A 15153-nucleotide genomic window follows, 5' to 3' on the forward strand; every position below is an offset into this window, starting at 1 on the left:
TTAGTGGCGCTTCTTCACGCAACTGTGCGGTATGCACTCCGCTTGTTCCTCCAGCTCAGGGCAAGGATCGCCAGCATTGGCCGGCCGTAGAAGGATGTAGCGTGTGCGATGGCGGACGCCGCCTTTAGAGCAAGGCCCCAGACACAAGCCCCAGGATGACCAGAGAGAGACTTCACAGTCGAGTGGAGTTACTATGTCAGTGGAAAAACAGATAAATATTGATTAAACTGCAACTGAACCACTTTCGACGAGGTAGTAAAACAAGATTCTTGTTATCCATAAAAATGACTGAATTATTTCGTAATTATTGTAGGAAACCTGAGCATTTATATGGCAAGCAACAATTCCAGTGATGATTGAATGGTTGGTATGAACATATAACCTTTCACACACAGTCAATTTAATTTGGAATGTGGGAGGGAACCGAATACTGACAAGAAAAAAAAGCATGGGTACGAACATGCAAATTCCACACAGAAAGCACAGCAGGCCCTGATTCTTCTGTCACTAAAAAAATATTCTAATGCTGTGGGTGTGATAAGAGCGATTTTGTTGTATGCAAATTTATATGACTTTTTTGCAAAATTGTAGAGGGGTCAAGTGGCTAAGTTGGCAGTTGGTAAATTGGCAACAGTGCTGTTTCTTCCTATATTCCGGCAGCCAGTATCAGCCTTGTGTCACTCTGCTGCCTCCCTCAGGTCTATCTTGGTACTACGGCAGACATCTGCTTTGGTGGAGGATATTTCCAATTGTTGGTGGAGATACATGATCATTATGTGTGTGCTGTGCTGTTGATCATCTCAACAACGAGGGCTCACCTGAGAATCTCCGGGGAGTGATGGAGTTTGGGAGGATGTGATTGGACATGGGTACTTGGCGGTGAAGAGATCTGCTCTGCCGCGTGATCTTTATGCTGGCAATGGGTGGAAGTTCATTCAGGCGTGGATAGTAGAAGGAGTTGGCGGGGTGGTTTGGCATCTGAGAGGTGATCTGAAAGACACATAGAAACAAAAACATACCGTCAGGCATAATTCACTGAGCGAGCCAACAAATGTCAAAGAGGCCAACTTTTAAATGCCTTTTGTTATATAAGAAAGGTCTTTTTTTATTATATGACTTCAGGTCTGGTGAGTTCTGCCAAGCTTTCACTTCTAGGGGAAATCTGCTGAAGTCCTACTTCTCAATCTATTTCTCATACGAGCAGTTGAGACATTGACCCCATCTTGTCAAACATTGGAAATAATGGCTATACTTCTCTTTGTATACTGTTTGCAATATATTCTCAAATGCTGTAATACAAAGAACCAGTGTCGATAGACGTAATACCGCTGTCAAATCTCTGTTTTGTAGGAGTAACCATTTTAAGACCCTACTTTACCTTTGAGATGTTTTCTGGAGGACTGGTGGGAAAGTTAGGGGAGGAGAAAGTGAACCCGCTGTCGGTCCCGGCGTCATAAGGTTGCAGGTCAATGGTCACGTCCTGTTTCCAGTGACCGCCCTCGCAAAGGTTTAGGCTGTCCACGCCGACAAACCAGTCAGGGCTGGGGATCATCTTCACCATCAGAGACAGCTGAAACAATATGATCATCAATATGCTTTTCAGGTATGTGCTTCTAATGTTGTCATCACATTTTAATTGTAAAGGTGAGAGAAACTGCTTGAATTCTTTTGTGCAGATGCAAAGGACGTATTTTCACATTTTGCATTTACAGTCTACTTGGGACCAAGTGACCGACCAGATTCAGAATGAATCTCCATCTGTGGGTCAGGAGCAGTACGCTTTGATCTTGCAGTTGACGATTTCTCGATGAAACAAGTCTGACAGACGGACGTGTTTAGGATTTACTGGCCCTGGCAAAAGGTATGCCCTGGGGAGACATGTTGATACCACGTGCGCAAGCCAAAGTAAAAACCACCTCGACTGTATTTCTTCATCCAATGATTAAAAAGAAAGACCCGCACACAGGTTCCTATGCAGGTTTGCCTGTGTGATGAATGTTTTCCGTCAGCTCATGACCTCATCCAGGAAGTAGCCTGGGGGTCAGCACATGCTGGGCTGGCTCACACCCAGAAACCTGCAGAACCTTTTTATATCTGAAGAACAGCTGAAAATAGGAGCCATGCTGACATCGTCAATGAACCAATCAAGGTCTTTCTTTTTCTCCCGGAAGAAAACTCTTCCACTAGCTAGATGTTTACCTCGTGATTCGTGCCCAGTGTGACTCACAACGGCAATTGTACAAATAAAACAACAGCAAGAAGCTCATCAGGTTTATGGAGACATGTCGTACTATCCGTGTTTGAGACACCGTATTTGTGGCTTTGTGCATGGCTGGAGAAGGATAGCCTAAAAAACAAGCTTGCATAAAAGCTGAATAACAGATGAAGCAGTCAACAGACACTCATCATTCTGTCATGTTCTACAAACCGCACAACTGTCTGACCCGCATTGCCTTTCCGCCTCTGGTCTAGAAGAATTCGGCTCGGTCGACAGACGCCTCAGATGATAAGTTGACAACAACGAAGTGCTCCAGCGGGATTGTTTATGATTTTCAGGGCTCCCAAGGTCTGGCGGCCAATAAAGATAATGTAGGTCACCAGGCACATAGCATTGATTAAAAACACACCACTATCCATCTTACTCATGAGACAACATAAAGCAACGCACAAAATGGTGTTTTAGTTCAATATTATCTGTGTAGATTCAATATTTTTTTATTGTTAAATAATTTATGAGCGGTGCACTCCAATGCATTCCCAGCCACAGAAGAGTCTCCGGTTGACCTTTGCAATTTTTTTTTCAGTACGGCAGCTAAGCCGTGACAACCAAAGTTGCAGCCAGGAAATCAAATTTGCCATCCTCATCCCACAGTGATTTGACACTTGATTGAGCTACCCTGATTTCTGCAGAAGTCTGACATCACACAACAATGGTGGCACTTGCTTGTATCAAATGATATTTTTTAAGGGAATATTTTGATGCAAAATGAGTATATATTGTTACTTCAATCAATTAAAGGTATTACACCGGTAGGCTAAGTCGCTCAAACAGCACTGCATTTTATTCCAGGTACTTATGCTGTTTAGGAATGCCGTAACACTATCCGACGATGGCACACTGGTGCGACATTACACAAGTGTTGAGACCTGTGTACACAAAGAGGCATCACAGTGTAGTCATTTCTATTTCCTGAGGTATTACGCAATCTCTGCAGACTTATGGTTGAGCCCTCTTATTGCTCATCCAAAAATCAGATTGGTGTCAGTCTTCATATCTAAATATAGTTCAGAGAAAGCAAAACCGCTAGTGGTGCTAGATGGTTGAGCATTTCCAAGAAATTAGCTGTATTTATATTGTAATGTAATTTCAAAAGAAAGCTGATTGAGTGCAGGCGCCACAACTATTGCGTTAAAGACATCTGACAATCAGACAGAATTCAATGGGACAGGCGTCGGAGTCCAGACTGTGCAGGATGCACGTGGGCGTTTGTGGCTCCGGGGCCAGCAGCCTGATTGGGTGGTGGAAATCGGTGCTCAAGTGGTTCACTGTAGGACTGAATACGTTTTCTTTTTCTAATTTATCAAAATGTATGACAGGTACCAAGAAAAGAGCGTCAGACAATTCCAATTCGGCACCATTATAAAAATCAGTGGCACGTTCAAGTGGTGTGGGGGTGCCCCAGGGCATTTCTCTTATTGGATTTCAGAGAACTGTCACTTCTTGGAGCACAGTCTTGGTTACAAGGACTTGACTAAGAACTGACAGATTGAAGTCCTCAATGGATAGAGCAGATCAAAATACAGAGTGTTGTTGCCAGAGAGGTGTCCTTGACCCAGACCTCCAACTAAGTGGAACACAGTCATGTTGTGCAGCACGTGGCACCAACATTTGTAGTTGGTTATGCGTATGCAAGCAGTCAATAACCGAGTTTTTTCAAGATCCGACAAATTAAGGCTTACTTCTACCTCGTCATCTTTTATATGGAGTTGGATTGGGGCCCGGTTGAACTGGACCGTTTGCAGGAAATGTGGCTTTTTAACGCTGTCTGAGCATATGCGTGTGCTTTTGTGAATGAGTTTGACTTCAAGTACCAGTGAGTTCCTGGGAAGCATGAGCAACTCTGTGGAGCTGTGCCCGATTCCGTTTGGGATGCCGGCCGTCCGGTACATGGTGCCGACCGAGCGTCTCCTCCTTGCCTCTTTGGCCGACTTCATCAGCTCCACCGTCACGCCAACTTCGGCAAAGTTCTGCACCCCTTCGCTGGCCTTAGCGCCCTCCTCCCAGAGCCGAAAATGGCGATTATGGCTCACCGCTGAAGTGAGAAAGACACACAAGAAAGAAGAGAAGACAGCAGTGAGATTCTTATTCTTTGGAATGCATCCCAATGTCAGTGAAGGACCACAGAGCCTCTGCCAGACGCTGAGATCACTTCCACCGTGCTGGAGTCTGTAGGTATTTCAATGACTGCCTCCAGCTTCCTGCATTTAAACACATAATCCCCGCCGCCGCCCCAAAAGAGCTTAAATGCATATCTCTGAATACTTTCTTCATCTACACGGATAAAACCAATGTGCTTTGGCTGTCAAGATGTTCAAGTCCATGTGGTTCGCAGGTCTTTAATTCCTAAAAAGCCTTACTTTACTGATATTTTTTTGCAAACTAACTAAACCATTTGTTTCACATTCTCAGATGTCGTCCTGGTTATCTGTGAAGGGACTCATATTTAGTTTAAAATGAAGCTTCTTATTGAAAAAAAAAAAAAAACACGGTAGCACTGGACCGGAACCCAGTGGTTTTAGGGCCAGAGCAGGGTTAGCCAGAAACACGCTGACAAATGCTCTGATGGTTCTGCCTTACCTCACTTTGCAAGGTTTACACACACGCACAAGCACACGCAGTCACACTTAAACACTCCTGACACATGTATTAATGCACACAGCGCAGCAAGCCACACACACACACGCACGCACACGCACACGCACACACACACAACGTGACCAGGACACTTCACACACTATCCCGTTACTCCCCGTTCTGTCATTACTTGTGCCCATAATTGCATTTCCATCCTAACTAGGTTCCCACAGGCATCAAGACCTTGAAATTCAATAACCCATCATGTTTTTTTTTAAACCCCGCCAAGAAATTAAGGCATCCCTTTTTTATTATTATTTTTTTTTACACACTTCATTCACCCAGAGCAGTCCTTGTCCCGTCACTAAAGGAGCCTTAAACCCTTCTCCAAACATCTTGATGGGTTGTCCCCTCTTAAATCCATTGATGACACACTCTTGCCACCAAAGCTCTGGTTTCTGCCTCTTCATGGAATAAGTAGGCCATCATCTTCTGGCAAGGTAGGACCAGTGCGGCTGAAACCGAAGCAAGCCACGGTCGCCACAGGCACTGACGCACAACCGTGGTCTGGCACAAACACACATGGACACACACATGCATCAACATCTGCCATCCATCTGTATTTGGAAGGGAAAAAGGAGCCGAGATGAGCTTGAATTGTTTCCCATTCTGCTCCGAGCTTTGAGGAAAGTTCTGACCCGACCACGCCCCGATAGTCATCACCCACCTTCTCTCAGCCCCAAACCTCTGCTGCACTCTTTATCCCCAGCACTGTGGTAAACCAGTGGAAATGTGTGGGTGTGGGTGGGAGGAAGGGTAACAGAAAACTATCATAGATATGGCTGGACAGTCAGGAGACAGTTAGAGAAACACAGAAATCCATCTGGTAGCGTTTAGGCCGTCTGCTATTCACCACTTAGCTCATTAACATCCCGCCACTGCTCGTGTCTGTGAGCAGAAGTGCGTGCTGACAGCAAGGCCATAAAGTGACACTTGATAGAGAGCAAAAACACCAGTCAGCGGGCAATCGGAATGGTTTGGATTGGAAAAGGATGAAGGTGGTATGTCACCAACTACGATGGAACAAACTCAATTAGGTAAAGTGGGGATTTTGCATCGGGTGTAAGTGGAGAAGCGAGGCAGCAGACACAGCAGTTTGGTAAAAAGCAAGCATCAATCCATTTTCTATAGCCCTCTTCGAATCAGGGGTGAGGTGGAGCCTAACCCAGCTGACTCTGGGCAAGAGCCAGGAACACTGGACTGCTTGCCTGCCAAACCGAGGGCCAGTATTGGCAAATCAAGGGCCAGAAGTGAAAAGCATGCCACACTGGATTTTTTAGCTACAGGTGCTTCAACTCTAATGTGGACCTGGATTTGCCACCTCTGATGGTACATGTTGACCACCGAGCATTTACACTCTCGTCTTTAAACTTTAGAGCAGGGATGTCCAGCTCCAGTCCTTGAGGGCCGCTGAGCTGCATATTTTAGTTTCCTTCTTCCGACACAGCAGATTCAGATGATCAGTTTGCCAGCAAGCTCTGAAGAAGACTGATCACAACCCTAATCATTTGAATCGGAGGGAGTCATCTGAATCACTCAGGACAGTGGCCCTCCAGAACCAGGTTAGGACACTGCTGGTTGAGAGGCAACTTTTGATCATTTGGGAGGAAGCCGGGGGAAACTCAAGCGACATTCAAAATCTCAACAGGGAGGCTGAAGCCAGGATACGACACCAGTGTGACACAAGCCATAAAACTACCAAATTATTCAAAGATCAAAGTACTATATAATGCCAGTATGACTTCTCACCTATGAGTTTGGACCACTGTGCAGGAGGCCTGAACAATGGATACTGCTTTGGGAAGGCCTGTGGACTCCAGTGGCCCGTAAATACCACAATGTAGGAAGCAGGGCCTTTGGCTGCGCATTCGCTCCCGTTGAGTGGCCGCAGAGGATCAGCAAAAGTGAGGCACAGCTTCAAAAGCACGACTAGAAGCGGCCACAGCCAAGCACTCTTCAGTTGTTGTGATGACATCATCTGAAAGAAACACACGGGTTAAATATGTGTCTTGACTAACTTATTGTTTCTGAGAATCAGGGGATTTCTGCAAAGACATTCGCAATCTCTAGAGATGCTCGTTTTGATGTCCTGTTTTGAAACTCTTAATTGTCTTGTTTGTTAGTCAGCTGTTGTTGTCCAACTTCATTTAATGGCCACTCAACATCTCATTAAAGTGGCTTGAGGTAGAATTTGCATCCCACTTTATTAGTCTGTTGCTCACAGTCAAAACTCTCTATTAAATAGAATTAAATATAACTGCCATTGTTAACTATTATAGGCTACAATTATGAAATGTTGGCTGGGCTAAAATTGAATGAAGAGGTGTGTGCGCGCACACACATGACCGCACGCACGCACGCACACACACACTTTTTACTTTGATGGGACTGGACCTAATGTATAGGAACTTATAAAACGTGTTCACCAGTTGTTTGGTGCTATGTGCACAAAACAAGCCAACTATTTAGTTTTCTCCTCAATCAAGAAATATTTTAGGAGCTGCAGCAAATACGGACAAACTCAATAATTGTTATAAAGAAGAGAAAATTATGACCCGTATTGAAATGTATACTATGTATAAAAAAGTGTATGTCGACGCTGTTGGTTCACTTCCCATCCATTGCTGTTTCCAGTGGGTTGTGTCACGAAGGGATCCCGTCGTGAAAGCTCTGCCAAACAAATCATGCGAGTGACTCATTGTGGCTACCCCTGACGGGACAAGCCGAAAATCCCATACAAAAATAGCTAGAAAGGGATTATTGTAGAATTACACCCCATAAAATTGTCATGTACACAAATAGATGATATCATCATGAACATTTAGGTAACCGATACGGGACAATCAATCGGTGGCTTGACATAGAAATGTCGCTATGAGCTCATAAAAGACCGACCTCATCCATCTTATCTAAGCTCCGTGAACCGTTTGAACTGCTTTGCCTTTTTTAAAATTCCACTATTGCCCATGGTTGTGTGTATGGGCGTGCGTGTTTGTGTGTGTGTGCCTACACTGGTGTTAAAGCCATACCAAAATAAGACAACATGGATCGCATCCCTAATGATAGACGCAAATCCAGTCTGCTGTGCTGCTCTACTGACCTCAGCGACTGACCACGCGCTGGCCGCCAAGTCAGACTCGTACTGACTTCCTTTAAAAGGAGAGTAGCGAGACAGAGTTTATCTTTGAAGTTTGAATATTTAGGTCAGCTCGTCCTTTCATCACGTGCAAACCATACACAATGCACCCGTACTACTCATTCCCTCAGCAGAACATTTGTGACTTGATTACGTTTTTCACACCTCCTCCCTTAGCCTGTCACTGTTTAAATATAATAAATAATGAGTTGGGTGACCTCAAACTTCAAAATAAACTTTGTTAGGCAATTGAACGAGACATTTTAAGTTTTGCTTTTGTGAATATTGGCCTTTCTGAATTTTGCAACAAAAAACAAGTGTACAGATTTGTTGTGCCTTGTATTGAATCCCAACGTAAAGAAAATCATTTTGGAAAAACCACTGCTTTGCTGTGCCTTGAGTGTCCATCGTTAATATTTGGAACTTTTTATCCGCTTAAATGACTGTTTTAGGCTGAAATATACAATTTGTTGTTATTTTTACACAGTCGTGTGATTGACATCGTCACATCACCCTCCCCCATCTTCTCTTTGGCTTCATTCATTCCATAATCGTATTTGCTGTATTATTAGCCCGTGTTTTGAGTCTTTTAACTATGTGTGTGCATGAGATGGAGAAACAGGAGAGTGACAGCCTTCGACAGCCCGCTGTGCCGTTTCGGTGCGCTACTATACTATAACTAAACCTGGGAGCAGCTGCAGAATGCCCTCAGTTAAATTTGGTCAAGTGGACTAGCACACAAAAAAGCACGCGTGTGCACATTGTCCCCAAGGTCTATTTCAAGGGGTCAGATTGTGTTACTTGGCCCTCGGAGCTGCAAAACTCCCAAGTCTTGACACTTTTTTTCCCCTAGAGTCCAGGCCTGCATGTGACGAGTGTTTTATCAATTCCCGGGCTCCACGAAGCGTGCGTGCAGCACTGTTTTAAGAGCCTGCTGTAAAAGTGCTTGCAGGACGGAGACGCAAAAGAACGTGACCATCTCAATGGCTGTGGGAGAAGTAGAGAAGGTGAGATGCTAAGTGATCAAACTAACTTTAGAAGGTCACTTTTGTGAAACTCAACTCATGACATAGCAACTTAATCGTGTTTTTAAATTGATATGTGATGACTTCTGCTCTCCGTCTCTTGCAACTTGTATCTTGCTAATGCAATAATACGTACTGATTAATAACTAAAGGTAAATTGTGAAGAATGCTGCTATATTATTATGTACTATGTCTCGTTCTCGTGATATATTGGGGATTTTTGAAAAATGTAATTATAGAATATACCGATGTAATGGATGCCATGGGCTGCACAGTAGTACATAAAACTTCACTTTCTGTACCTCCCACAGGGTGCTGACTGCTTAGCTAGCAGGCGGTGACAGTACGGGTTCGATCCTCGAGTGGGGCAGACGGGAAAAGGGCATATGGGCAAGTCTGAATTTAGAGCTGCATGCCTTCGTTGTATTACAGCATTGTGGCACCACATGCCGGGCATCACTGAGGTTTACTGGATGAGATGCAACAACGTACAGTATATGTTGCTATTCTGCGCGAATTAAAGAAACCGTTGTTTGAAAATCTAGTTGACTTTTGTTTCACAATTTTCCATTTTCTTTCATTTTGTCAGTTTTACAGCAAACTTTTACTGGACCTGACAACTTGAAACAGGGACATTTTTTCTGGGAACTGTGCAAGTCTTCTTTTTGTGTCCTCAATCTGATTCCGGGATGTTGTGACAGCCAACACAGTTACAAGAACAGCCCGCCCTTGGTCAAATCTCTGTAAAAACAAAGACAACTCACTCCAGGAATTTAGGATGAGTTCTAAATGATCTACTCATTCCCTAATCTCGGATCTTGACACTACGGGCATTTTCACATTGTGGACTTTTTTGGGCAAATAACAAATAGTTTTGTTGAACCTCTTGCTATTAATTAGTTCCGAGAGCCTGATTGTCTGTTTACTGATTTGATCAGAAAATAAAACAAACACTAGGGGGCCTATTTTTATGCCTAGCCTAAATTTGGCCCAAGCACAATCATTTCCTTTCGATGCCTACAGTTAGACACACTAGGTGTTTGCGCCGTTGTGGGAGTGAACACAGCTGAATTGCTTCTCGGCGAATGGAAGCTGCCTTTTAAATTTAACACAGGAGAGGCACTTGGTCTACATGGCAGAACCATGAACTGTCCATGACACACACAAAGTACTGATTGACCTGCTTTCAGTTGGTTGAAATCTACTTTCAGCCACCGATTTGTCAGGTGTGCTGGGGGGCTTGCACTTGCAAAACCAAGATTCCCCTTTTTTTTTTCAACCGCTCACCTGTGGTTGTTGGGCTGAACTAAATTTTGCCACACACTTTCCCATGTATATGAAAGGAAAAGGTTTTCGCTTACAAACCTGGTGAAACTTCCGTCATCTTTATTCACAACAATATTCGCCCAGCCATTCTATGAAATATGAGTAGTAGAAGTAAAGATAACAGCGTGGACAGACGTCACTGCAGAAATGGTCCATTGCTTATTTCATCTTAAGACAGTGCGGAGTACAACAAACAAGTTCTGACCTGGATTTTCAGCAATGTGGGTTGATGAAAGTTCACTAGCTGGAGTCAGAGGTTTTCCTTAACAGCCACTGTCCCGTCGGCTCTGTTTTGAGGATGGAAAAGGAGGTCAGTGCTGTCGGGCTGTTTTACATCATCAATCACAAGCACTTTGAAAGAAATCCACTCCCACACATCCTTACGCACACAAAGCGCATCTTTTTCTGTGCAATTTGTCCTTTTCAAGCGCAAAAGGCAAATCTGTTCAGGCAATTAGAAGATGTCATGTGACCACTGCAGCAATAACAATCATCAATTGACCCCAATTCTGGACAATGAGACTTGGGGTGTCTTTTGACATTCCCTTTGAACTTGTCAGGATATAACACTTTTCATGACTTTCCACACAGCCACACCGAAATCTGTCAGTCAACACGCAGACATGACAGACTGATGACTCCTGCTGCTGCTAAAAAATACAGTATATGCACCACACAGTCTTGAATGTACGCCTATTTTGATTTCACACTTACATTATTACGTTGATTATGCACAGACGCACCGTGTTTTTTTTCTTTCCATCCAGACAGAAGACATAATAAAAGCAGGGGATGTGGCGAGGGGCCAAATGTGCCGCCACATGGGCACCTCTCACTGTGTAATTACGGCAGAGTCATGCGGAGATAATATACACATTGACCTCAGCTCTTATACACAGGCGAGGAGTTATGCACGCACAAGCGCACATTTGCACACGCGCAAAGTCAGCTCAGATGTTGGTTTTTAACAAGAAAATGTCAGGAAGGTCATTCGCCGCGTTCCTCCTCAGATGTGATCAAAGTTGGCAAGCGCTGACGTACGGAGAAAGATAAATACTCTAAATTCTGGAACTGTTGACTATCTCATGCAGGCAGAGAAAGGGAAACAATGACAGAGTGGGCAAGCGTTCAGAGAGGAAAGTGAAACGACTACAGATCTTCAAGGCCTCCATTACTAACATATTTTGAACCGAAGGAACCTGAAATGAAGTATACTCCCATGTAAGGTGATGCTACAATATTTGAAATGACAGTTTTGGTCAGTATTCAAATTTTGTGGAAGAAATCTGCATGGAACGCTATTTGGCAATATGTGGTGGAGCTTGAAATGCAATGTGTGTGTGTGTGTGTGTGTGTGTGTGTGTGTGTGTGTGTGCGCGTGTGTTTAAACAATTGAATATATCTTTTTATTATGTAATATTTATTGATAAGAGTGGGTGCCTGCATTTTAGCTATTGAATATTTGAATTTCTCAATGAGGACAAATAAAGGAGTGGTGCCACAAGGTGAGTAAAAGTAATGATCTTTCATTGGCTGACAGGGACACTATTTTGAATGTGCAGCGTTGACGTGGTGTGGGGCAAAATGACATTTTTCTTTTGAAATACGTATGTACAGGGCCCCAAATCTCTGTTAATCTTCTGCTAGCAATTTATATAGAAATAATAAATATATATATAAGTATATTGTAATACATTAGATAACATAATACAGACATAGTACATATGGTTGATATAAAAATGATTATGTTCATAAATGTGATAAAGCGACCACTAAACTGCACAACTGTTTGAAAAAAAATATTTCATTCAAGTAAAAATAAAAACATGAGGTTGGCAAAGTGTGCACACCCTCTTAGCAGACAAACTCTAAAGTTGAGCTCTTCTTGTAGGCTTTTCCTAATATTTTTTCACATCACATCCTACAGCATTAGCCCTGATTCTCACAGAGCTTCTACGGCTCTGTCTCTCCCTGAAAAAAAAAATAAAGGTATAAATAAACAAGTGTGTGTTTGTTTACGTTTGCATATAGTATAGTATGCGAGTGTGCATGTGTGTCCATTCACAAATGCAATCAAATGAAAAGGAATTTTGAAAATAAAATAAAAATCCTAACAGGGCATGAATCAAAATACTCTGTATAATATTACAATGAAGTTTAAAATAAAAACTTATTCAAATTCTCTACACTGCGACATGAAAACTTCACATACACTTGAGTGGAATTCCAAATGCAGCTGCAGATCTTTTTGCGTCTTCAACAGGGAATAAAAGAAATTGTCTGTGCATGGAGAGAACGAATTTTATAGTGTAGTGCGTGTCCTACCTGTGTTGCTTCAAATCAATCAGTGGCTGAGTCACGCTGCTGCCCGGTGGCCGGTTCGATACCTCTGCGAGGACGCAAGCTCCACGTATCGCCTAAGCTGTCACTGGCGCAACCTTATCAACTTTTACCGGCTTTATCCCTCCCTTCTCTCTCTCATCGCTGTCTCCCACTGTCGCCCACCTCTTTCTGTGGCTTTCTCCTCCCCCTCCTCTTCCGCTACCTCTCCTTGTATGGGAAATAGGTTAAAAGAGCATTTCTCCTCTCCTCCACTGTCTACATCCTTCCTCCTTCAGCCCTCTTTTCTCTCTCTGCTGACAAGTTAATCAACACCACATTGCACTTCACTGCTCTGCATTATGTATTCATGTGCAGGTGTGAGGATTCTAAGAATATATAGTCGGGGAAATTTGAAATGGAGACAGCAGTTGTTTAGTGAGTGGAGAAGAAAAGCCTGAATGATGTGGCAGATCCAACTGTGATGTCAACTGAAAGGCTGCTTTTCTTCAGGTCGGTGTGTGTGCGCACGCGTGTGTCAGACGTGTAGTCACTACAGCTGCTACACACATGGTCAACTCTGGGTTTTTTGTTTTTTTATGTTATGGGCCGCCCCTCACTCATCATCATGTCAAAGCTCACGCTAAATGAAGCTGCGTGTGGAAATGTTTTTATAAAACAGTTAGGAGTATATATGAAGGGAGGGAGCTACTTTGCTGATTGGTGTCAATGACCTCAGCATCTTACACTAATGAGAAACAGTACAAATACACAAGTCTGTACATGCATGAGTGGACACACAAAACGACTCATTATCTGAACTCTGCAATAACCCCACTACAAAATTGTGGGCATTGAGATCTTAATGATTACCTGGAACACTGTGGTCATTTACAGTACACGCACATGCACCAGACTGTGCGAATGAGGCAAATGTCCAAACGAGCGCTCGGGTTGCTTCCTGTCAATGACGTGTACACATTGTCACACGGGCCAAGTCAGTGAAGCATTGCGGAGGAAAACCGTAGCTAATCTATTCGTTCAATGCTTCAGTGACACAAACCTTCAAAACCTCCGGGCACAACGCAAAAATAGAGTGGAACGTCTGAGGTCAACAAAATCCTTCTTGGATGTTGGACTAACTTCTTTCAAAACAAATTGTCCAATGGGAAATCATGGAAAATTGATGAATTTGTTCCAGGGTCAAACTGTCAAACTGGTATAGTTAGTATCCCAACCAAACAAGAAAAACATGCTGCAGGTTCCTTTTTTTTTGACTGTCAGAAAGTGGATGGCTGGACAAGTGTTACATTTTGTTGGGCACAGTAATACATCCATCCACCCATTTTCTGTACCGCTTCTCTTCATTAGGGTAGTAGGTGTGCTGGTGCATCCGATTTCAGCGGAGAGGAGGGATACAACCCGGACTGGATGCCAACTAATCTCATCCCACCGCACGTACTGCTAGTTCTAGTGAGAATGGATTTCATCACCATGACGACTAGGGCGAAGCTAGGAGTGGCTCCAAGTCCAAAAAAGCAAGTGCCAACTATAAAGCACACACGAGCCCCTACAAATTATGGATCTTATTTTCCCTCACAAGGGCAACGCTTCATCACGGAGTCAAAAGATTTATTTAACAATTATCTTTAGTGTTATTAATAAGTTTACCTGAAAACGAGGTTTAAACAAATTCTCCAAAGCAAGACTCAAACAGGTTACTTTGTTGCTCACTGAACTGGGAAACATTTCAGGCACGTTTTTTGATTGTCATTTTCCCAGTTGTGCATCCAGTGGAGTCATTCAAATTCCAATGTATAGCAGATTCCCAAGGAGCAAGTGAATATGAATGAAACTGTATTATGTAATAATACCAATAATACTTTGGAAGAAAAATATGAGTGTATGGCCAAAATGGTATAAGATGACTAGTGATATTCTAAACAACAAAAAAAAAAAAGCCTGGTCATTTTTAATAGTATTTTAAGAATGTTTTTGTATATGGGTGAGCGTTCTAACATTGCCATAGCAGCAATTAGCTTTATAAATATACAATGAGGGAAACGAGCTTCTGGGCAAAGAATGAAGTCATGCACCCACATGTGCAATGCAATCTGAGCTCTGTTATGATAGCTGCTGCGGCCTGGTGCGTGTATGTTCACGCGTGGCATAGCGAGATGGCAGCACAAAGTGGAGACTTGGACGTATGCTATGTCGAATCTTTATACCCAAAATCAGGCGGGGGGTGGGTTACACACACACTAAATTGAGTCAGCTCAGCGGCCTAGTGGTAGAGCGTCCGCCCTGAGACTGGAAGGTTGTGGGTTCAAACCCCGGCCGGGTCATACCAAAGACTATAAAAATGGGACCCAATGCCTCCCTGCTTGGCAGTCAGCATTAAGGGTTGGAATTGGGGGGTTGGATCACCAGTT

The 15153-nt window shown here is 43.4% G+C and overlaps 2 protein-coding genes across 7 annotated transcripts in view; both read right to left on the reverse strand.

The window, feature by feature from the left end:
- Positions 1 to 6890, reverse strand: spon2a (spondin 2a, extracellular matrix protein). Its single transcript, XM_061268157.1, has 5 exons — positions 6665 to 6890; positions 4093 to 4313; positions 1379 to 1570; positions 819 to 990; positions 1 to 122 (listed from the first exon to the last, which is right to left on the reverse strand). The coding sequence occupies exons 1-5, from the start codon at positions 6888 to 6890 to the stop codon at positions 1 to 3; spliced, it is 933 nt and encodes a 310-aa protein (XP_061124141.1).
- The window catches only part of LOC133151837 (C-terminal binding protein 1), a 27905-nt gene continuing 19506 nt past the window's right edge, over positions 6755 to 15153 (reverse strand). For 5 of the 6 annotated variants that reach the window (XR_009714003.1, XR_009714017.1, XR_009714019.1 and 2 more), the window contains 2 exons: positions 10608 to 10689; positions 6755 to 6893 (listed from right to left, as the gene is read on the reverse strand). The gene's annotated coding sequence lies outside the window, so the exon portion shown is untranslated. The other variant, XR_009714012.1, reaches the window with a different exon arrangement.

Source organism: Syngnathus typhle, linkage group LG1 (genome assembly GCF_033458585.1).
Source record: "Syngnathus typhle isolate RoL2023-S1 ecotype Sweden linkage group LG1, RoL_Styp_1.0, whole genome shotgun sequence".
Taxonomy (NCBI): domain Eukaryota; kingdom Metazoa; phylum Chordata; class Actinopteri; order Syngnathiformes; family Syngnathidae; genus Syngnathus; species Syngnathus typhle.